General features: G+C 43.0%; 1 protein-coding gene across 1 annotated transcript; it reads right to left on the bottom strand.

Annotated features, from left to right (window-relative positions):
• Positions 1–2,507: 2,507 nt before the first annotated feature.
• Positions 2,508–8,353, bottom strand: RPS10 (ribosomal protein S10). The gene is made up of 6 exons (XM_060111234.1): positions 8,253–8,353; positions 7,251–7,400; positions 6,856–7,027; positions 5,284–5,361; positions 3,238–3,293; positions 2,508–2,602 (listed from the first exon to the last, which is right to left on the bottom strand). Exons 2-6 carry the CDS (start codon positions 7,398–7,400, stop codon positions 2,561–2,563), a joined length of 498 nt encoding a protein of 165 aa, XP_059967217.1. The 5' UTR covers positions 8,253–8,353; the 3' UTR covers positions 2,508–2,560.
• Positions 8,354–22,304: the final 13,951 nt, after the last annotated feature.

The raw sequence follows: 22,304 nt of genomic DNA, 5'->3' as shown, positions 1-22,304 counted from the left end.
TATCCTTCTCAAAAACATCTTTGTCTCCCAGCACCTAACGTAAGCATATGGTAGCTGCTTCTCAAAGGTCTATTAAATTAATCAAACCAAAATCTGGACTTCTAAAGAACCAAGGCACTTGTGAGATGGCACTTGGCCCCACCAAGAGACTTAGAGCTGTTATTGGCACTCCCTGTAAGGGGACCATATTTTTCAGGGAAAGGGGATTTGTATCCATATAGGGAAGTTTGTATTAGGAAAATGTACCTTCAGCTGTCAGCTTCCAAAATCCCTTAAAAATTCTTTGGAGCCCGTTTTTTGGTGGTAGTGGTGGTGGGGATTAGCTGGTGAGCCATATATGGGGCTGGTGGGCAGATGCCAGGCTTTCATGGGCCTCAAAACCAACCCTGGAAAAGAGGCCAAAACTTCTCCAACACTTTCGCCCAGTGATGGATGTGCCCATGCAGGTGGCCAGGGGGGCCTCTCTCTGCCCCTCGGACTCCACACACCCCAAGTGACCTTCTCAGGCATTCATAATAACAAACATTTGTTTTTCCCAAACTCATTAAAAAAAAGCCTTAATTTTTGACATCTGCTTCATAACCTCACAGACACCACCTGACAGTTTTATTTTCCAATCAAACCTCTTCAAGATACTGACTGGTCTCACCCCTCCCCTGCTCCACATCCCCACCTCTGGGTCACTTCAGCCTTCATTCACTGCCCCTGCCCTGCATTTCCTTTCACTCTGGACTAACAATTTGCCAATTGTAGAGCTTTGGTTTTGCTTTCCTAACTGGACAGTTAGGTCCTTGAAGGCAAATTTCAAGCCACCTGTTTCCCAGAGCATTTATCAGCCTTGATCCCCAAGCAATGATTGTCAAAGATTATTGACTGGCAGGGGCCATTCAATTTACCAAGGTAGGGGGAGGGAGGGGGGCTGGCAGGCAGCAAGAACCACCTCCATCTGTATATTTTTATCCGTAGGCTCTGACTCTACTTTGTAGATTCCTTGGGTTTTCCCAGAGTCCATGGGTAATCTTGGAGAACACATTCTGCAACTAATTTAAATCACGAGGGAAAAGGTTGGCAAAGAGCCGCAGCTGAAAAAGTGACATTTTAGGGCTAGAAAAATCACCAAGGCTATAGAGGAAACCCATGTGCTCACTTGCTGGCCTTGGTGGGAAACAGTAAAGCTGAGAGCTAACATTTCACAGTAGAATCCAGGTTAAACAATCACAAGGCATGTGAACACGGGCAAACCACTTGACATCACTCGAGCCAGCAGAAAAATTGGAATATAAAGCAATCTTTGGCAAGGCAGCCAAGGCTGCTCTGAAACAGCTTCCCCCAACACCATCTCCTTCTGCCAAAGCAAGCTTCTACTCATTGGCAGTTCAGCACACAAAGCTCACCTCCCAGGACTAAGTGTAAGTGCACATTCAGGGTTGCTGTCCGCTGCCACCTTGTGGTCTAAATTACAACTGCCAGTCAGGACTGAAATAGGTGGTTACCAACGCAAAACCACTTGTGCAGTTTAGGATTTTTATCAGTCATCAGTTTCACCTGGCTAATTATCCTCCCTCTCCATACAATGCTTGGCCCATAGTACCCCACAACTTATTCCCAAGTCCCCATACCCCTTAAGAAGAGCCACTTCTATTAGCTATCTGTCTTGCTGGCTTTCCTTACCTCGGTGGGCCTGCCGGTTGACCCAGAGTTGCTGCCTCAAAAGCTGTGACCTCTGAGCCGGAAGTGCAGATTTAGTGCAGCCATCAGCAGCCCAGGTTTGACCTGCAAGTCAAAGTTGGTATCTCACCCAGCAAACTTGCCTGCAGGCTTGTGCCCCCGGACTCTTACTGGGCTGCACCTTCAGGGCTCACTTCCTGGCACTGCGCCAGGCATGTGGTGTTTGCAGTGCAGGCCCACAGAAATGGTCCCATCAAACCCCGCTGGATACTTACATGACACTGGCCCCACCAAGAGAAAACTAACACACTGTTCTTGCCCCTGTACTCACGTCGTATGCTGGGTCATCACTGACAAACCCCAGGAAAATGGGACAGTGGATTTCCCATTTTCAAGGAGCCCTGGTATAGCAAGACCTCCAGTTGTCTAGTATTCCTGGGGGGAGGCTGGGCAGTCCCTTTAGGGTGATTTTTTTGTGCAATGTTTTCTCCCCGATTCTTGAAAACCCTGAGCTTGGAAGATTAATAATTCCAGGTCCAGAATAGCAACTTTCCCACCATACAGAGCTGAGCCAGCATGGCTGGTGTGGTAAAGACGCCCAGCTTTCCCACCACCTCCCAGAACGGTTAACCACACGGGACAGGACCCCACAGGGAGGCTTATGCTGGAGCAAAGAGGGCCCAGGTCAAAGCCAAGTACTGCAGCTCTAACAGCAACAAGTGATGTCACCCTGGTTAAGGACAACTCCCAAAACCTATCTGGTCTTACCCCACTTAACACTCTGATCCTTAAACCAGTCCTGTTCAGGCTACATAACGCACAAAACAGGGCACACAAGATTAATCTTTTCTGGCTACACGTTTATTCAACACAAAACAATCTCTTCCAAACTTTACTGAGGTGGCTGACCACGTCCACGACCAAATCCGCCTCTCTGCAAGAGAAAGCACATGACATCAGCATAAGTGGTATGCCGGGCAGCAGGCCTCATCATCACTGGAGAGGTCCCCGTATGTAAGGGCTCAGAAAACCCAGCCCTGCCTCTTACAGGCTCTGGGGCCACATTCACCTCCTAGGCCCATTTCCTGCTGCCTAGGACAGCTGCTGTCCCAACAGTGATACACCATCCCCGGGGTTAATCCTTTACTTGGATTAACTAGTCTCACAACTACCTTGAGATAGCTACTACTTTATAGATGAGATAACAGGCACAGAGGGGCACCTGCCGAAGATCACACCATCTGGAGTCTAGAGCCTGCTCAATCTCCAGTGTTCAGGTTTCAACCCTGTTTTGGTTCACGAAACTAATCCAGGGAGCCTATGATGGCCATTAATGAACTAGAAAATACCACTATGCCTCATGAAGTATTGATCTGTGAGACGTGTTTCAGTAATTTATATATTTACAGATGTTTGCATACTGTGCCTTAATACAAAAACCTATCTGGAATATGTGTTTGGGAAGAGGGGTGGGACCCACCACACTATACTGCATCTCTGGACATGCAGATCCAAAGGGCTGAGACCAGAATAGTGACTGCTTATGAAGAGCAAAAAGGGGATACTTACAAACTGGAATTCGGTTGCTGACCCAGCCCCGGCCTCGGCTTTCTTATCGGCACCAGCTGGAATAAGAAACACCGATTTAGATTCATCATATGATCTGATCCACTACAGAACAAGGACAAGTCACCCAACCCAACCTTGCAAGAAAAGCCATGTCAGCAAAGGTACCATGAAGTACAAGTAAATTATAACCTGCAGTGGGGAAACATCTTCTGAGCCACCTCTGCCCCATCCCTTAAGGCAGCCTTCCTTACGTCACCTTACAAAACTCACAGCCCAAACTATTGCCTCCTCCAGGAAGGCTGCCTTGACCATGAAGTCTGGATTATGTGCACTTCCTATATGGCACTTCCCATCACTGAGTTACTTCCATGCTTCAGACCAGCACCTAGCTCAGAGGGAGCTCAATGAAGGGGGAACTAAGAGGTGAAGGGCCCACAGAAGAAAAAGCAACTTTATTATGACCAAGGGAAAGTGGCAAACAAGATGAAAGACCTAGTGCTGCTCTGTCCTATATGTCAGCCACTAGCCCAAATTGAGATGTGTGCAAAATACCCATCAGATTTCAAGACTTAAGAGAATGCAAAATATCTCATTAATGTTTATACAGGTTACATATTAAAATATTTCAAAATATCCTGGGATTAAAAAAAATTAATATCCACATAAACCATTTCTATTTGCTTTAAATGTGACCACTAGGAAATTTTACAATTCACATTTGAGGGGCAGGGCTAACAGTCAGTGCGGTTTCAGCAAATCTTATTCAAATCGGAGCTCCCCTTTGGCCCATTTCAGACCACACCCACCATAGGCTCCCGTCTGCTCACCCCCTGGCCCTTTGACCAGAGCCACAGTATCCCCCCCAACTCCGTACCTTTGTTCATGCTGATCTCTCCCTGAAATGCTCACTCCCCTACCCTCAACTTGAGGACCAACTGTCACATCCCCTGGATGATTCCTCGTGTGGTCTGACTTCTAATAAAAGTGACCACGAACTTTCTCTGAACTGAGAGCCTGTTTGCTGGAGGATATCTTTCTTACTACTATCCTATAAGCTATTTAGGTTAATTGCTCACTTCTATCTCACATCTGAAGAATCAGGCACAAGTAGGAGGCAAGAGCAGTAAAAGTTAATAAAAACTCCCTTTACACCTTTCTTTTATATCACAATTAACTGCTTCTGCAGCAAGGACAGAGTCTCTTTAAAACAAATTGAATGGCTCCCCATCTTATTCCAGAGTAAAATCCCAAGTCATACCATGGCCCACAGAACTATGAGACCCACATCCTTATCTGACTCTCCCACCATCTTCTGTTTAGACAAGCCAGGTGCCTTCCCCATAGGACCTTTGCCTGTAATGCTCTTCCCCCAGGTAGCCTCACCTCCTGCAGATGTTTGCTTCAATCTCACTTCGACAGAACTTTCCCTAAAAATCCAATTGGAAACCACACACACCCCGCCCCCATAGCACCCACGATGGACATGATATATACTTATTTTTGTTTATCCACCCCCTACTACTAAAATGCAAGTTCAACAAGAGAAGGGCCTTTTGTCTCTCATGTACACTACTAGCCCCCCAGTTCCTAGAATTGTGTCTGGCATACCATAGGCACTCAGTATGTATCTGCTGAATGAACAGACGTCTGTTTTTCCCATCAGTGCAAACATGTGCTATTTAAAAATAAGGTTTTACACTATTTTTGCAATAAAAAAGCAACAAAGGTGACGTGAGTGGGCCCTGCCCTCAAGCACAACACAGGAACACAACTACAAAACAAAGAAAGCATGTTGCTTTCCTAAAAGTCTTCAGTTTTGCTCTAAAGGTCTTCAACTAAAGTCTTTGGTGTCCCCAGCTCAAAGGGCTTTCCTTCTAATCCCCATCCCTGCATAAGACAAAAGTACAAAGGACTCCAGCCGGAGATGATCTGAGATGAAACGAAGGATCTTTACTGGTTACCTTGGCATCTACAAGGGCCGAGCCCCAACCAGAGTAGAATCCCAAGATTCTACCCCAATACCCAGATACAGATGATGCTACTCACAGGGCACAGCGCTTCGTCTGTAGGTGTCTCTGTCGGCTTCCCCTCTTGTGAGTCTTGCAGGTCGCTCTCCTTCCAGACCTACACAAATTAAACCACAGTATGAACAGAGGGCAACGTGGGAACTGTCCCCTTCAGGCCAAAAGAACGAACTGCTCTCCATTCTCACTGGGCAACACTTAGTTATGATGGGTTAATGGGAACAGGAACCCCTACACCCAGAACTGTCAGCTAGAAACTTGCCATCGCTGACGTTTTGGCTCCTCTAAGACCTAGGAAAACGCACATCTTAATTAAAATGTCATACACCTGCAAAAAGTTTGCTTTCTTCTACTGTATTTCTCAGCATAAACAGACATTTCCCAATTCCTTGGCAAATTAAGAAATCCAGCCATTTCTACAAACATTTGAATAGCCAAAATTTTGAAACTGACCCATCTCTGAAATAGAAAACTTCCTGTGCAAACAGGAAAGGAGGCACCATAAGCTGCAAGCCCCACCTCCAACATAAGTATATAAATACAGAGACCACTGAGAATCCTCTAGTTCCTCCTCGCCTCTCGCTAGGTTGTGGGATAACATTCTCACAAACACTGAAAGGTTAATCTAGTATTCTCTCTACCTTGTTATGCTGGAAAATTACCTATAGAGTTCATGATTTGAAAATGGACTTTTTTAGATTGTATCTGTAGTAAGTGGCCAAAGTAAATAAACGCCAGGCCCCACCTATGGCAAACTGGAATCTGTGTGGGAACAAACAATGGCATTGGCAACACTCCCATGCCCCCAAAGATTCCAAGATGCAGTGAAGAACCTTTGCTTTAAAGATATGTAATCCTGCCTAACCACCTAAGGAGCTTTCATAAAACATGCAGATTCCTGAGCTCCATGAAGTGCCATTCCAGGGGACCTGTCAGTCTGATGATCATCTGTTTTTAGGAATCTCTGCATCTCACCTCATCAAACTCACAAACTGCTCCTCCTACAAAGTTCCAGTGACAAGTTTTTTCAAAACCTAAGGAAAAGGAACCATAGCCCTGACAAGTGCCAACTGTAAGCCAACAATGACCTCGAGTCAGAAGGTAATTCCCCACACACAGACCCCTTGCACACTGCTAATATACACACACGCACTCTCTATATCCATTCTCCCCTATCTGTCGTGATTATTTTTGCTCCCATTGCCAAGAAACTCTAGACAACTCTTCATTTATTTCACATGGTAAACAGCTTTGCTTTGGATTTCTTGGCGGGGGTGGGATAAGCCTCTCGCTCTACAGGAAAAATTTCAGGAGAAAATTTCAGTAATACTCTACCACATTTATCTTGCCACAGACTAATATCATGTGTTTAATGCCATTTCTAGGAATTGCCTAAAGACCTGAGTCCAGTTCCATTAAAGGTTCTAGGACTTGACCTAGGTCTTGCGTGCCAGAGTCCCTCAAAAACTGATTCCAATGTTATATTACTAAGACCACCTCCATGCCCCACACAAAAAACCCCACTGTTTCACCTCTCTCCCCAGAAAGAGCAACTTCAGAGAATGCCTTCAGAGGCATTATGTGGGCACTATACCTTTGGGCCGCGGCCTGCCAGTCTCAGGACGACTGCGGCGCAGGGTGGCAGGCACGATTTCAGGGGGCAGGTGGAGGTAATCTCGGAGATACTGGATACCCTCGTTGGTTAGGTACCAGTAGAAATGTCTCCAGGCAAACTGTTCCTTCACGTAGCCTCGTGATTTGAGAGACTGTAAGACAGAAAACCACAGTTAAGACATAACTAGAGGCAAGAAAAGCAGCGCAAATGGGAAGCTAAACTTCACAGTAGACAAATTTTCACGGTGTATCTACCTCTCAGCCCTTCAAGGCAGCAAGCAGCTCTGGCTGTCCTGACCTCTCCTTGGAATTTGCCTTGAACACCAGTGGAAAATCCCTCCATCTGCACCCCACTCCAGCAGCCCCCCCGGCTACCTGCATGGCCTTCATGACATGAAGATTGGGCACATTCTTGTCTGCCAGCTCGGGGTGCTTAGGCATGTGGACGTCCTTCTTGGCCACCATCACTCCCTCCTTAAAAAGGAGTTCATAAATGGCAATCCGGTTCTTCTTGGGCATCAACATCTGCAAGAAGGAAGCGATTATCAAGAGCATTTTTGAGCAGTGTGGCCACGGGCCAGTAACCCAGTTCATCACCCCCAAAGACCACACACACACACACACACACACACACACAAATCACTGTCCAATGGACTGAAATCTCAAACACACCATGAAAAACAAGAATTCAAACTCCGCTACCTTAAGTCCAACGGTGACTAGTTCCCTCCCCCACCCTCGAGAACACGATTCAGGTGAGAAATTGCCAGGACGTTAAAATAAAACGAGGAGGGAGGTACATACTCGCTGCAAGACTTTCACACTCACAACAAAGGTATAAAACGGGAAGCAGACCTTGTATGCTCGGACTATTTGGGGACCATCAGCAACAGTACCTAATGCGGAATGGAAGCGGCGGTACCTTCAGGTGCGCGGGAAGGACCCAGAGGAAGGCCCTCGATTCATGACAGGCCGCTGACCCCAAACCAAAGGGCTGAAACCTTCACAGCCTACCACTCTTCTCCCAAACTAAACTTCCATGACCAAGCAAAGAAGCAACTCAGGGTGCGGGATTCTACCCCGAAAAACAGCGTGCAAGAGGAGCACAGTCTCCATAGCCTCGTCCGGATCTTCCCCGCCACTCAAGGGCTTCATCCTCCTCTCCCCTCCGCCTTCTACTATCGGGACGCCAATCTTCGCCTGCCAGGGCCCCACTACCCCGCGAAGTGCGCCCCTGGACCCTCTCACTGCTCAGAAATGGAAGTGAGGGGAGCGGGAGCAAGCAGCCTCCGCCACAACCCCGGGGAGGAGCAGCGACTACGGCGGCGAGAGGGCCAGGATGGGGGCCGATGGAACCCGAAAACCAGAGGAACTCACCGCGACGGCTGCTGCGTCCGGGGCCGGAGCTGGAAAGGAAGGGGTATGTGCGGCGCGGCGTCTCTTCCGGGCTGCCGTGCCCCGCCCCCTGTCAGGACCCGCGCGCTGCCTGAGGTGGCCTCGGCGGTGCCTGAGGGACTGGCGTCTCCGGGTTGCCGCGAACCCTGGCTGCCTTGAGGACGAACGCACGTGGAAACCGCCGCTGGAGGCTTCTGACCCTGCGTGCTTTATCAATAAATGGTCACTTTTATTGCGTGGGCAGGCCTTTTAGAAAGTCGCTACGTCTTTCTTTTGTTTCCCGTCGGTAATTTAACTTATTATTATGTAAATAATATATGCTCTTTGAGGGGGGGAAAGAGAAACCAGACGAAATAATAATAACTGCAATAACAATAATAATAAAAGAATAAAAATAGAATCCCATCAACCGAAGGATCGCTATTAACATTTTGGTATATATTCTTACAAACTCATAGGAAGTGTATTTTTTAACAAAAATGGGATGTTTTGTATGTACGTTATGGTATGATGTTTGGAAACCTGTTTTTTTCGTTTACTAATACATCATGAATCTCTTCTTGTTAATTAATACCTTCAATTGTAACGACTACGTAGTAGTCCGCTGATGGATGGTTTAATCAACACTATGACTGGATATATATTTTAGAATTTTTTCACTATTATAACTAACGATGCCACACACCTGCACACTTCTCAAATATTTTCCTTAGGACAAAGTCCTGGCAGTGTAATTGTTGAGTAACAAAGTACACATTTTAAGGTTTTTGACACATGCCACATTGACTTCTGGACGGCATTATCAATTACATTCTGGTCAGCTGTTATTAACAAGGCTCACTTCCTCATTATTAACCCTGGTGACATTGGATATTCATTTTTCTCAGTCTGATAGATAAGAATTATTAATCTCATTGCTCTTTTGATTTGCTTTTTTGATTACTTCTGTGGTTAAATAGTTTTCTTTTCTTTTTAGGAGTTTGTGTTCCTTCTTTTATAAATTCATTTCCATTACCTGTTGTCCTATTAAGTTTTTTCTTTTCTTATTGATTTGAAATTACTCTATGTATTAAAGCTATTAACCCTTTGTCACATATTTTTCAAGAATTTCTCCCAGTTTTTTTCATTTGTTCAATTTTCATGGTATTTCGAAGAAGTTTCACTTTTTTTTCACATTTCTTTGTATTCAAATCTTTATGGTTTCAGACTTTGGTACAATGCTTAAAAAGGCACTCCACATCTGAACATCATATAAATATTCACCTAGGGACTTCCCAGGTGGTGCAGTGGTTAAGAATCCGCCTGCCAATGCAGGGGACACGGGGTTGAGCCCTGGTCCGGGAAGATTCCACATACCACGGGGCAACTAAGCCCATGCGCCACAACTACTGAGCCTGCGCTCTAGAGCCTGTGCTCTGCAACAAGAGAAGCCACCGCAATGAGAAGCCCGCGCACCGCAGCAAAGAATAACCCCAGCTCGTCCCAACTAGAGAAAGCCCGCGCGCAGCAACGGGGGCCAATGAAGACCCAATGCAGCCAAAAATAAATAAATTAATAAATTAATTTAAAAAAATATTCACCTATAGTTTCTTCAAGTATTTTTGTGGTTTCACTGTTTAAAAATAAGTATTTGCAGGATGGAAAGAATTCTGGAGATTGGGTGCACAACAATGTGAATTACTTAACGCTACGGAAATGTACACTTAAAATGGTTAAGATGGTAAATTTTATGAGTATTTTGTCACAAGTTAAAAAATAAGTATTCATAACATGTTTCCAGAAATTTTTTTTAAAAGTCTTGAACAACAAGAAACAAGGAACAAGGAAAAACATAATCTAAGGACTGGTCAAGCATATTTGGAAAAGAATACAATAAAATTCCTAGTAATGAAAACTAAAATGATTGAAATTTAAAACAATTTAAAAAAATAAACAATAGATCTGACACACTTGAAGAGAAAAATCATGAGAGGGAAGATAGATGTGAAAAAACAAAACATTCACAATGTAGTCCAGAGATTAAAAGAGATGGAATAAGTGGGTGTGGGCAGGAATAAATTAGGAGGCTGGAATTAACAAATACATACTACTATGTATAAAATAGATAGTCAACAAGGACCTACTGTATAGCACAGGGAACTCTACTCAATATTACATAATAACCTATAAGGGAAAAGAATCTGAAAAAGAATATATGTATATATGTATAACTGAATCACTGTGCTGTACATCTGAAACTTACACAATATTGTAAATCAACTTTCAGTAAAAAAAATTTTTAATAAAATAATATATAACTGGAAAAAAAGATGGGATAGTTGAAAGAAAGGATTTGAGGTGTGAAGGATAGAGAGGGAAAGTCTAATACATGTCTATGTGAAGTCACATAAGAAAATGATAGAGAATATGGGAAAGAGACACTGTCAGTATCCTCAAGAATTCTTGGAAGACAACACACTTCAGAGTCACTGTGATCATCAAATCTCAAGTTGGATAAATAAAAACAGATCCATGCCTAAACATATAATGAATTTGCAGGACATCAGAGACAAAGAGAAGACCTTGAAAGCAGCCAGCAGGAAGACACAGGGGTGATGGCTCACTTCCCAGCAGCAGCTCTGGGATGCAGTTTACTGAAATACAGTCTCGCAGGTCTCTTCCCTTACCGTGGCTAGAGTGATCCTGCTACAACATCAGACCATGTCACTCCTCTGCTTAAAATCCTCCAAGGACTCCCCAGTTCACTTACAAAAATATTCAAAGTCTTTACGTGACTAAATTGTTTATGTTTAAATCTTTTAGGGACTTCCCTGGTGGTGCAGTGGTTAAGAATCTGCCTGCAAATGCAGGGGACACGGGTTCGAGCCCTGGGCCAGGAAGATCCCACCGGCCGAGGGGCAGCTAAGCCCATGTGCCACAACTACTGAGCCTGTGCTCTAGAGCCCAAGAGCCACAACTACTGAGCCCATGCACCTAGAGCCTGGGCTTGCAGCAAGAGAAGCCACTGCAATGAGAAGCCCGCACACTGCAACGAAGAGTAGCCCCCGCTCGCTGCAACTAGAGAACAGCCTGTGCACAGCAACGAAGACCCAACGCAGCCAAAAATAAGATTGATTAATTAATTAAAAAATAAATCTTTTATCCTCCTTAATGTCTTCTGATGTAAAAATTTTCCCTCCAAAGGGTAAGCTGGTTTCTCAGCATCATTACCTCAATAAGCTATGCTTTTATCTGAAATATCACTAAATTGTTTAGGAGAGATGGATTCAGTTTTAGATTTTGTTGCATTTGTGCCTGTGAGACACACTGGTGAAAAAACCCAGGATGATTTTTTTTCTTTTTTTATCTCCCTGTACTATGCAGCTGCTTCCCACTAGCTATCTATTTTACATTTGGTAGTGTATATATGTCAATGCTACTCTCACTTCATCCCAGCTTACCCTTCCCCCTCCCCATGTCCTCAAGTCTGTTCTCTACTTCTGCATCTTTATTCCTGTCCTGCCCCTAGGTTCATCAGAAACTTTTTATTATTTTTTTAGATTCCATATATATGCGTTAGCATATGGTATTTGTTTTCCTCTTTCTGACTTACTTCACTCCGTATGACAAACTCTACATCCACCCACCTCACTACAAATAACTCAATTTTGTTTCGTTTTATGGCTGAGTAATATTCCATTGTATATATATGCCACATCTTCTTTATCCATTCACCTGTGGATGGACACTTAGATTGCTTCCATGTCCTGGCTATTGTAAATAGTGCTGCAATGAACATTGGGGTACATGTCTCTTTTTGAATTATGGTTTTCTCAGGGTATATGTCCAGTAGTGGGATTGCTGGGTCATATGGTAGTTCTGTTTTTAGTTTTTAAAGGAAACTCCATACTGTTCTCCATAGTGGCTGTATCAATTTACATTCCCACCAACAGTGCAAGAGGGTTCCCTTATCTCCACACCTCTCCAGCATTTATTCCTTGTAGATTTTTTGATGATGGCCATTCTGACCGTTGTGAGGTGATACCTCATTGTAGTTTTGATTTGCATTTCTCTAATGATTAGTGATGTTGAGCATCCTTTCATGTGTTTGTTGGCAATCTGTATATCTTCTCTGGAGAAATGTCTATATAGTTCTTCTGCCCATTTTTGGATTGGGTTGTTTGTTTTTTTTGATATTGAGCTGCATGAGCTGCTTGTATATTTTGAAGATTAACCCTCTGTGAGTTGCTTTGTTTACAAATATTTTCTCCCATTCTGAGGGTTGTCTTTTTGCCTTGCTTATGGTTTCCTTTGCTGTGCAAAAGCTTTTAAGTTTCATTAGATCCCATTTGTTTATTTTTGTTTTTATTTCCATTTCTCTAGGAGGTGGATCAAAAAAGATCTTGCTGTGATTAATGTCAAAGAGTGTTCTTCCTATGTTTTCCTCTAAGGGTTTTATAGTGTCTGGTCTTACATTTAGGTCTCTAATCCATTTTGAGTGTATTTTTGTGTATGGTGTTAGGGAGTGTTCTAATTTCATTCTTTTACATATAGCTGTCCAGTTTTCCCAGCACCACTTATTGAACAGATTGTCTTTTCTCCACTGTATATGTTTGCCTCCTTTATCATGGATTAGTTGATCATAGGTGCGTGGGTTTATCTCTGGGCTTTCTATCCTGTTCCATTAATCTATATTTCTGTTTTTGTGCTGGTACCATATTGTCTTGATTACTGTAGCTTTGTAGTATAGTCTGAAGTCAGGGAGTCTGATTTCTCCAGCTCCGATTTTTTCCCTCAAGACTGCTTTGCCTATTCGGAGTCTTCTGTGTCCCCATACAAATTTTAAGATTTTTTGTTCTAGTTCTGTAAAAAAAGGCCACTGGTAATTTGATAAGGATTGCATTGAATCTGTAGATTGCTTTGGGTAGTATAGTCATTTTCATAGTGTTGATTCTTCCAATCCAAGAACATGGTATATATCTCCATCTGTTTGTGTCATCTTTGATTTCTTTCATCAGTGTCTTATAGTTTTCTGAGTACAGGTCTTTTACCTCCTTAGGTAGGTTTATTCCTAGGTATTTTATTCTTTTTGTTGCAGTGGCGAATGGGATTGTTTCCTTAATTTCTCATTCTGATCTTTCATTGTTAGTGTATAGGAATGCAAGAGATTTCTGTGCATTAATTTTGTATCCTGCAACTTTACCAAATTCATTGATTAGCTCTAGTAGTTTTCTGGTGGCATCTTTAGGATTCTCTATGTATGGTATCATGTCATCTGCAAATAGTGACAGTTTTACTTCTTCTTTTCCAGTTTGTATTCCTTTTATTTCTTTTTCTTCTCTGATTGCTGTGGCTAGGACTTCCAAAACTATGTTGAATAATAGTGGCAAGAGTGGACATCCTGATCTTAGAGGAAATGGTTTCCATTTTTCACCATTGAGAATGATGTTTGCTGTGGGTTTGTCGTATATGACCTTTATTATGTTGAGGTAGGTTCCCTCTATGCCCACTTTCTGGAGAGTTTTTATCATAAATGGGTGTTGGATTTTGTCAAGAGCTTTTTCTGCATCTATTGAGATGATCATATGGTTTTTCTCCTTCAATTTGTTAATATGGTGTATCACATTGATTGATTTGCATATACTGAAAGATCCTTGCATCCCTGGGATAAATCCCACTTGATTATGGTGTATGATCCTTTTAATGTGTTGTTGGATTCTGTTTGCTAGTATTTTGTTGAGGATTTTTGCATCTATATTCATCAGTGATATTGGTCTGTAATTTTCTTTTTTTGTAGTATCTTTGTCTGCTTTGGTATCAGGGTGATGGTGGCCTCATAGAATGAGTTTGGGAGTTTTCCTTCCTCTGCAATTTTTTGGAAGCATTTGAGAAGGATGGGTGTTAGCTCTTCTCTAAATGTTTGATAGAGTTCACCTGTGAAGTCATCTGGTCCTGGACTTTTGTTTGTTGGAAGATTTTTAATCACAGTTCCAATTTCATTACTTGTGATTGGTCTGTTCATGTTTTCTATTTCTTCCTGGTTCAGTCTTGGAAGCTTATACCTTTCTAAGAATTGTCCATTTCTTCCAGGTTGTCCATTTTATTGGCATAGAGTTGCTTGTAGTAGTCTCTTAGGATGCTTTGTATTTCTGCGGTGTCTGTTGTAACTTCTCCGTTTTCATTTCTAATTTTATTGATTTGAGTCCTCTCTCTCTTTTTCTTGATGAGTCTGGCTAATGGTTTATCAATTTTGTTTATCTTCTCAAAGAACCAGCTTTTAGTTTTATTGATCTTTGCTATTGTTTTCTTTGTTTTTATTTCATTTATTTCTGCTCTGATTTTATGATTTCTTTCCTTCTACTAACTTGGGGTTTTGTTTGTTCTTCTTTCTCTAGTTCCTTTAGGTGTAAGGTTAGATTGTTTATTTGAGATGTTTCTTGTTTCTTGAGGTAGGATTGTATTGCTATAAACTTCCCTGTTAGAACTGCTTTTGCTGTATCCCATAGGTTTTGGATCATCGTGTTTTCATTGTAATTTGTCTCTAGGTATTTTTTTGATTTCCTCTTTGATTTCTTCAGTGATCTCTTGGTTATTCAGTAACGTATTGTTTAGCCTCCATGTGTTTGTGTCTTTTACGTTTTTTTCCCTGTAATTGATTTCTAATCTCATAGCGTTGTGGTCAGAAAAGATGCTTGACATGATTTCAATTTTCTTAAATTTACCAAGGCTTGATTTGTGACCCAAGGTGTGATCTATCCTGGAGAATGTTCCATGTGCACCTGAGAAGAAAGTGTAATCTGCTGTTTTTATATGGAATGTCCTATAAATATCAATTAAATCTATCTGGTCTATTGTATCATTTAAAGCTTGTGTTTCCTTATTAATATTCATTTTGGATGATCTGTCCATTGGTGAAAGTGGGGTGCTAAAGTCCCCTACTATGATTGTGTTAATGTCAATTTCCTCTTTTATAGCTGTTAGCAGTTGCCTTATGTATTGAGGTGCTCCTATGTTGGGTGCATATATATTTATAATTGTTATATCTTCTTCTTGGATTGATCCCTTGATCATTATGTAGTGTCCTTCCTTGTCTCTTGTAACATTCTTTATTTTAAAGTCTATTTTATCTGATATGAGTATTGCTACTTCAGCTTTCTTTTGATTTCCATTTGCATGGAATATCTTTTTCCATCCCCTCACTTTCAGTCTGTATGTGTCCCTAGGTCTGAAGTGGGTCTCTTGTAGACAGCATATATATGGGTCTTGCTTTTGAATCCATTCAGTGAGCCTGTGTCTTTTGGTTGGAGCATTTAATCCATTCATGTTTAAGGTAATTATTGATATGTATGTTCTTATTACCATTTTCTTAATTGTTTTGGGTTTGTTTTTGTAGGTCCTTTTCTTCTCTTGTGTTTCCCACTTAGAGAAGTTCCTTTAGCATTTGTTGTAGAGCAGGTTTGGTGGTGCTGAATTCTCTTAGCTTTTGCTTACCTATTAAGCTTTTGATTTCTCCATTGAATCTGAATGAGATCCTTGCCAGGTTGAGTAATCTTGGTTGTAGGTTCTTCCCTTTCATCACTTTAAATATGTCCTGCCACTCCCTTCTGGCTTGTAGAGTTTCTGCTGAGAAATCAGCTTTTAACCTTATGGGAGTTCCCTTGTATGCTATTTGTCATTTTTCCCTTGTTGCTTTCAATAATTTTTCTTTGTCTTTAATTTTTGCCAGTTTGATTACTATGTGTCTCAGCGTGTTTCTCCTTGGGTTTATCCTGCCTGGGACTCTCTGTGCTTCCTGGACTTGGGTGGCTATTTCCTTTCCCATGTTAGGGAAGTTTTTGACTATAATCTCTTCAAATATTTTCTCGGGTCCTTTCTCTCTCTCTTCTCCTTCTGGGACCCCTATAATGCGAATGTTGTTGCATTTATTGTTGTCCCAGAGGTCTCTTAGGCTGTGTTAATCTCTTTTCATTCTTTTTTCTTTATTCTGTTCTGCAGCAGTGAATTCCAGCATTCTGTCTTCCAGGTCACTTATTCATTCTTCTGTCTCAGTTATTCTGCTATTGATTCCTTCTAGTGTATTTTTCGTTTCAGTTATTATATTATTCATCTCTGTTTTTACTTTAATTCTTCTCAGTGTTTGTTCTTTAATTCTTCTAGGTCTTTGTTAAGCATTTCTTGCATTCTCCATCTTTGCGTCCATTCTTTTTCCGAGGTCCTGGATCATCTTCACTATCATTATTCCGAATTCTTTTTCTGGAAGGTTGCCTATCTCCACTTCTTTTAGTTGTTTTTCTGGGGTTTTATCTTGTTCTTTCATCTGGTACAAAGTCCTCTGCCTTTTCATTTTGTCTGTCTTTCTGTGCATGTAGTTTTCCTTCCACACGCTGCAGAATTGTAGTTCTACTTGCTTCTGTTGTCTGCCCTCTGGTGGACGAGGCTATCTAATAGGCTTGTGCAAGCTTCCTAATGGCAGGGACTGGTGGTGGGAAGAGCTCCCCAGGGTGATTTTAGATAAAGAGCTCAGAATTTGTCCTGTGGGAGAGAGCTGCATTACATTAGGTCAGGGAATCATCTAAGACCCTGTGAGGCTCTGAGATCACCTACAGAGGATGTGGAGTGAGAAGAGGATGCGGAGGGACACTGCAGCACTTCCCAGCTCATCCTCAGATGAGGTTCCTGTGGTGTCTCCAGCCCTGGATGGAGCTTTCTCGTGGGCAGGGGCCATGCCTTGCTCCTCTCTTTGTCCTCTCCAGCAGTTAGCATGATGTCTCACACATGATTGGGATACTAAATGTTTCAGGAGTAAACAGCAACCTCATGGTGAGCAGAGGAGATTAGAGGTTACTGAGTCAGGAAGGAGGACGAATAATAATACACTCTGACATTTACAAAAGACTTCTCAGATGACAGCGCACCCTTGAGTTCACTGAATTCCATTCAGCAGTGAGGCACAAGGCACCTGGCCCTGGGCCCGGTGATGGGGTAAAAGTGGAGGCAAGAACACACTCGGATCCCACGCCAGGCAACAAATACCTCTATTATGTGCTAGGAGCTATGAAGAAAAGGATCAGGGCGTGATGACCCAGAGCTTGGGCTGAGAAAAACCAGGAGGAACTATTCCAGTGCAAGGCCCTGCTGCAAAGAAGGGCTTGAACTGAGAGGCAAGCCAGCGACCAGGACAGGGTGAGCCTGGTGAACCTGGACAGGCATGGTGGCCTCAGGAAAGAGGTAGGATTTTATTCAAAGTGCAATGAAGAAACACGGAAAGGTTTCAGGCAGTCGTGACAGGATCAGATGTATAGTTTAAAGAGATTACCGTTATCAAGACCAACCCCATTTTTACCACTCCTACGCTGTATTGTGCGTGAGATATAGGTCTATCACCTGCCCCGTGTTAAAGACACACACACACACACACAAACCCAAAAAACAAAAAACAAACGAACAAAAAGCAGGCTTAGAGAAACAGATGTTTCTTGTTCAAGGTCGCAGAAGTAAGAATTGATGGAACTGGACTCTGTCTGCAGAGCCTGGAGCCTTTCCTGCTACCTCAGGCTGCCCCTCGGCAATGGGGTGTTCCTCCTGGGGCCAAGGTCAGGGGCAGGGATCCAGAGCCCAGGGTTCAGAAAAGTGAGAGGAAGGGCTCTGGCTCTTGCAGGGTTTGGTCTCATGCCTGCTGCTCAGTAGAACCCTTTGGGAAGCCTTTAAATATCCACTTACCCAGGCCACACCCCAGACTGAGTTAAGTCAGACACAGGGGGTGGGGCCAAGGCGTCAGTATTCTGCCTTTTTTTTGGGGGGGGCTGCACCACGAGACTTGTGGGATCTTAGTTCCCTGACCAGGGATGGAACCTGGGTCCCCTTCAGGGGCAGCGCAGAGTCCTAACCACTGGACCACCAGGGAATTCCCCCAGTATTTTGCTTTTTAATTTTTCTTGATGTGTAGTATACTTACAGTACAGTGCACAAATGTTAAAGTTACAACTCAATGTATTTTTATGTGTGTGTGTGTGTGTGTGTGTGTAAATCCATGTTAACTACCATTCAGATCAAGAGAGAGGATATGACCAGTACCCCAGAAGTCTCCCTTTCTGGTCAGTGCCCCACCCCCACTTCCAGATACACACTATTCTGATGTCACCACAGTACATATTGGTTTGTGTCTGGCTACCCGCCCCTCTCCATCATCAGGTCTGTGAGAATCCCCGTCACAGGCATCAGTACTTTGTTCCTTTTGGTTGCAGAGTGGCATTTCATTGTACAGCTACAGCACAATTTGTTCATCCATTTACCAGTTGATGGACCACCACCTAAGTGGTTTCTAGCATTTACAAATAAAGCTGCTAAGGATGTACTTCGACATGTTTTCTGGTGAACATGGGTATGGGCAGCAGCAGTTTTAAAGCCACCAACATTGAGAACCACCGACTTTGTGAAGCTATAAAATCCTGTGGGCTGCTGGAAAGATGGAAGAATGAAAGTCAGGTTCTAGGCCCCCAGAGACCCCCTGGAGTCCCCCCAGATTGGAAATGAATAAACTACCTTGTAGAGATTTTCTAGTTGCAGTTCCTTTTCTTTCGAGGTTCCAGAGCCTTGAATAAAATCTCCCCGGTCACAGAGGAAAGGGAAGGAGTCCTGGGGAGCAGTGCCCTCTGTGGTCAGCATGGTGGCCTCTATTTCTGTGACTCTGGGAACAGAGTGGAGGGCACCCTCTTAGGGCCCAGGTACAGTGAGGCCCTGGCTGTGACAACAGTAAGCCAGATGTCCTCAATAGACACTATCTAGAATAGCTTCCTAATGCTGTAGCATGACACCTCCTCCCACTCCAGAAGAAACCTCCTCGAAAGAGCCATCTCTGCTGTGAATTTACATTTATAGCTCCCAAGGCATATATGAGTTTGTGATCTGTAGGTAGATGGCTACTGACACGTTCCCGGACACACACACACACACACACACACACACACACGTCACCCACATCTGTGGCCATGGGGCTGAGGGTGTGATTTATTCTCTAAATGGAGCCTGACCCTCCCCTCCACATGGGCAAACCACACCGCAGACGACCTCTCCCTAATCGACTACCACCTCTTTGCCTGTCATTGTTTGGGGCAGCTCCTCTGACCTCACTTGCCTGAGGCTGCCGTGATTATTTTCCTGAATTATTTGATAATAAGCAATGTGGAGGCAAAAACTGCAGACAGAGTTCAGGGACTGCCACCTGTTGACAGCCTGTTGGATCTGTTGCCTGCAGAGGTGATCCATGTTGCTGTCAAGGCCTGGTTCATCCATTGTCACCTGTAAACCTCTGAGCATCACCTGTAAACCTCTGAGCATTTTTCATACTCCCTTGTTTTCTTTTTCACTGCCTAACTATTGGGCTGGCCAAAAAGTTTGTTCAGTTAGTGAATACATTAGTCAATAAAATTCTTGGTGAAAATGAAAAATGTGTCCTTTATTTTTATTTAAGACCGAATGAACTTTTTGGCCAACCCAATATATTTTTGAGTACACATTTTACAGCTGGAAAAACTGAGGCATGGGAAGGTTTGGAATCTCAGTTCCACAAGGGCAGGGATTTGTGCCTGTGGTGCTGATGGTTGGATCCCCAGCAGCCTGGGACAGTGCCTGGCACACAGGAGAGGTTCAGTAAATATTTCTTAAGGACATGAATGAAGCTTATGATGCATTTTGGTTTTGAAACATCTATCTCGATTTCCTCTTCCTGCTGGGCCTCCTTCCTCAGCACAGTCCACCAGGACAAGCAAGGCAGCCACACTTCTCTTGGGAGGGTTTCCTCCCTCATTGCCCATTGGAGCCTCTTTACCTCTGCAATTGAGAGCACAGAATCGAGAGCTACACTGCCTGGCAAACCTCTGCCACTTTGTAGCTGTGGGGCCTCTTAGCCTCTCTGTGCCTTGGTTTCTTCATTTCTTTGCTGGAAATAACAGTACCAACCTGGTGGAGTTGTGGGAAGGATTAAAAGAGTTTGTATAAATGATGCATTTGGAGCTGTGCCTTGCACGAGGCAGGTGCTCAAGAAAGTCAGTTATTAATATTATTTAAAAAAAAAACTTTCCCCCTAGCTTTAATGAGGTATGATTGACAAATAAACATTGTATATACTTAAGGTCTAAGGCCTGATGTTTTGATATCCTCTTTTCTGAAAGAGTTTTTCAAACCTTCTACCCATTAAAAATTTTTTTTCAGTTGTGGTAAAATATACACACCATAAAATTTACAATCTTAACCATATTTAAGTATACAGTTCAGTCTTTCACTTGTTTTAAAAACTGGATCATTTTTCTTCTTAATATTGAGTTGTAGGAGTTATTTATATAATCTGGATACCAGTCCTTTTTTCAGATATGTGTATATGTTATGAATATTTTCTCCTAGTCTGTGGCTTGTCTTTCTATTTCCTTAACAATAGCTTTTGAAGACCAGAAGCTTTCTTTCTTTTTTTAAAAATAAATTTTATTGGAGTCTAGTTGATTTACAATGTTGTATTAGTTTCAGGTATACAGCAAAGTGAATCAGTTATACGTATAACCACTCTTTTTTTTTTTTTTTTTTTTTTTTTTTTTGCGGTATGCGGGCCTCTCACTGTTGTGGCCTCCCCCGTTGCGGAGCACAGGCTCCAGACGCGCAGGCTCCGGACGCGCAGGCTCAGCGGCCATGGCTCACGGGCCCAGCCGCTCCGCGGCATATGGGATCCTCCCAGACCGGGGCACGAACCCGTATCCCCTGCATCGGCAGGCGGACTCTCAACCACTTGCGCCACCAGGGAGGCCCACACTCTTTTTTTTTAATTAATTAATTAATTTATTTATTTTGGCTGCACCATGAGGCTCGTGGGGTTTTAGTTCCCCAACCAGGGATCGAACCCGGGCCCTTGGTAGTGAGACTTCAGAGTCCTAACCACTGGACCGCCAGGGAATTCCCTACCCACTCTTTTTTTAGATTCTTTTCCCATATAGGTCATTACAGAGTATTGAGTAGAGTTCCCTGTGCTATACAGTAGGTCTTTATTAGTTATCTATTTTATATGTAGGAGTGTGTATCTCAATCCCAATCTCCCAAAAGTTCTCTTGCTTTTTTTTTTGAACACAAAGATATAATTTTATTCATGTAAGAATATGAATACTGTTCAACATGTAGGGCTTTTTTCTGCCTGTTTAAGTTGAATTTCAATCTGAACATCTAATATTGACAAGCATCAAGCTATTTAAATCAGGTTACTTTTTACATTTATAAAAGTGGCACAAATGTCTCTGAATACCACTCCAGAGATACTAATACACAAGGCAAACAACTACCCAACTGCTCTTTAGCCTCATATCACAAGACAATGCAAAGACAGATGGAATAACATTCCCTGCGCTCTAGGGAAGACACAATACAGGAAGAGGGTAAGAGGGTTTCTGAGTCCTTGCCACTGTTTCGCATGCTTCTTTCATCTTCTGTCTTCCTTCCTCGGGCACGACGGGGCTCCTTTGATGGAAGGCAAGATGGCTGCTACCGCCAGAAGTTTTCAATTAATTAATTTATTAATAGACTAATTTGTTAATTTTTAAAATGACCTGTGCTTTTTGTGTCCTAAGAAATCTTTGCTTAGCCCAAGCTTACGAGAATATCCTATTACGTTTTCCTTTAGAAGATTTTTTAGTACCCACCCTCCACCCCCGGCATGGCTTGTGGGATATTAGTTCCTGGGCCAGAGATAGAACCCATGCCCCCTGCAGTGGAAGTGCAGAGTCCTAACCACTGGACCACCAGGGGATTCCCATTTTTTAAGTTTTTTTGGGTTTTTTTAACATCTTTATTGGAGTATAATTTCTTTACAATGGTGTTAGTTTCCGCTGTATAACAAAGTGAATCAGCTATACATATATGTATATCCCCATATCTCCTCCCTCTTGGGTCTCTCTCCCACCCTCCCTATCCCACCCCTCTAGGTGGACACAAAGCACAGAGCTGATCTCCCTGTGCTATGCAGCAGCTTCCCACTAGCTATCTGTTTTACATTTGGTAGAGTATATATGTCAGTGCTAC

The sequence above is a fragment of the Mesoplodon densirostris genome, chromosome 10 (genome assembly GCF_025265405.1).
Source record: "Mesoplodon densirostris isolate mMesDen1 chromosome 10, mMesDen1 primary haplotype, whole genome shotgun sequence".
Taxonomy (NCBI): Eukaryota; Metazoa; Chordata; class Mammalia; order Artiodactyla; family Ziphiidae; genus Mesoplodon; species Mesoplodon densirostris.
The sequence above is the reverse complement of the archived record's forward strand: the minus strand, read 5'-3'. Positions and strand labels throughout refer to the sequence as shown.

Excerpts from the sequence above, each read along its gene's own strand:
- RPS10 (XM_060111234.1), bottom strand. The coding sequence starts at position 7,400 with ATGTTGATGCCCAAGAAGAACCGGATTGCCATTTATGAACTCCTTTTT. Across the intron at positions 7,028-7,250 it reads ATGTCATGAAGGCCATGCAG|TCTCTCAAATCACGAGGCTA; the intron begins GTAGCCGGGGGG and ends TCTGTCTTACAG. Across the intron at positions 2,603-3,237 it reads CAGCAACCGAATTCCAGTTT|AGAGGCGGATTTGGTCGTGG; the intron begins GTAAGTATCCCC and ends TTTCTCTTGCAG.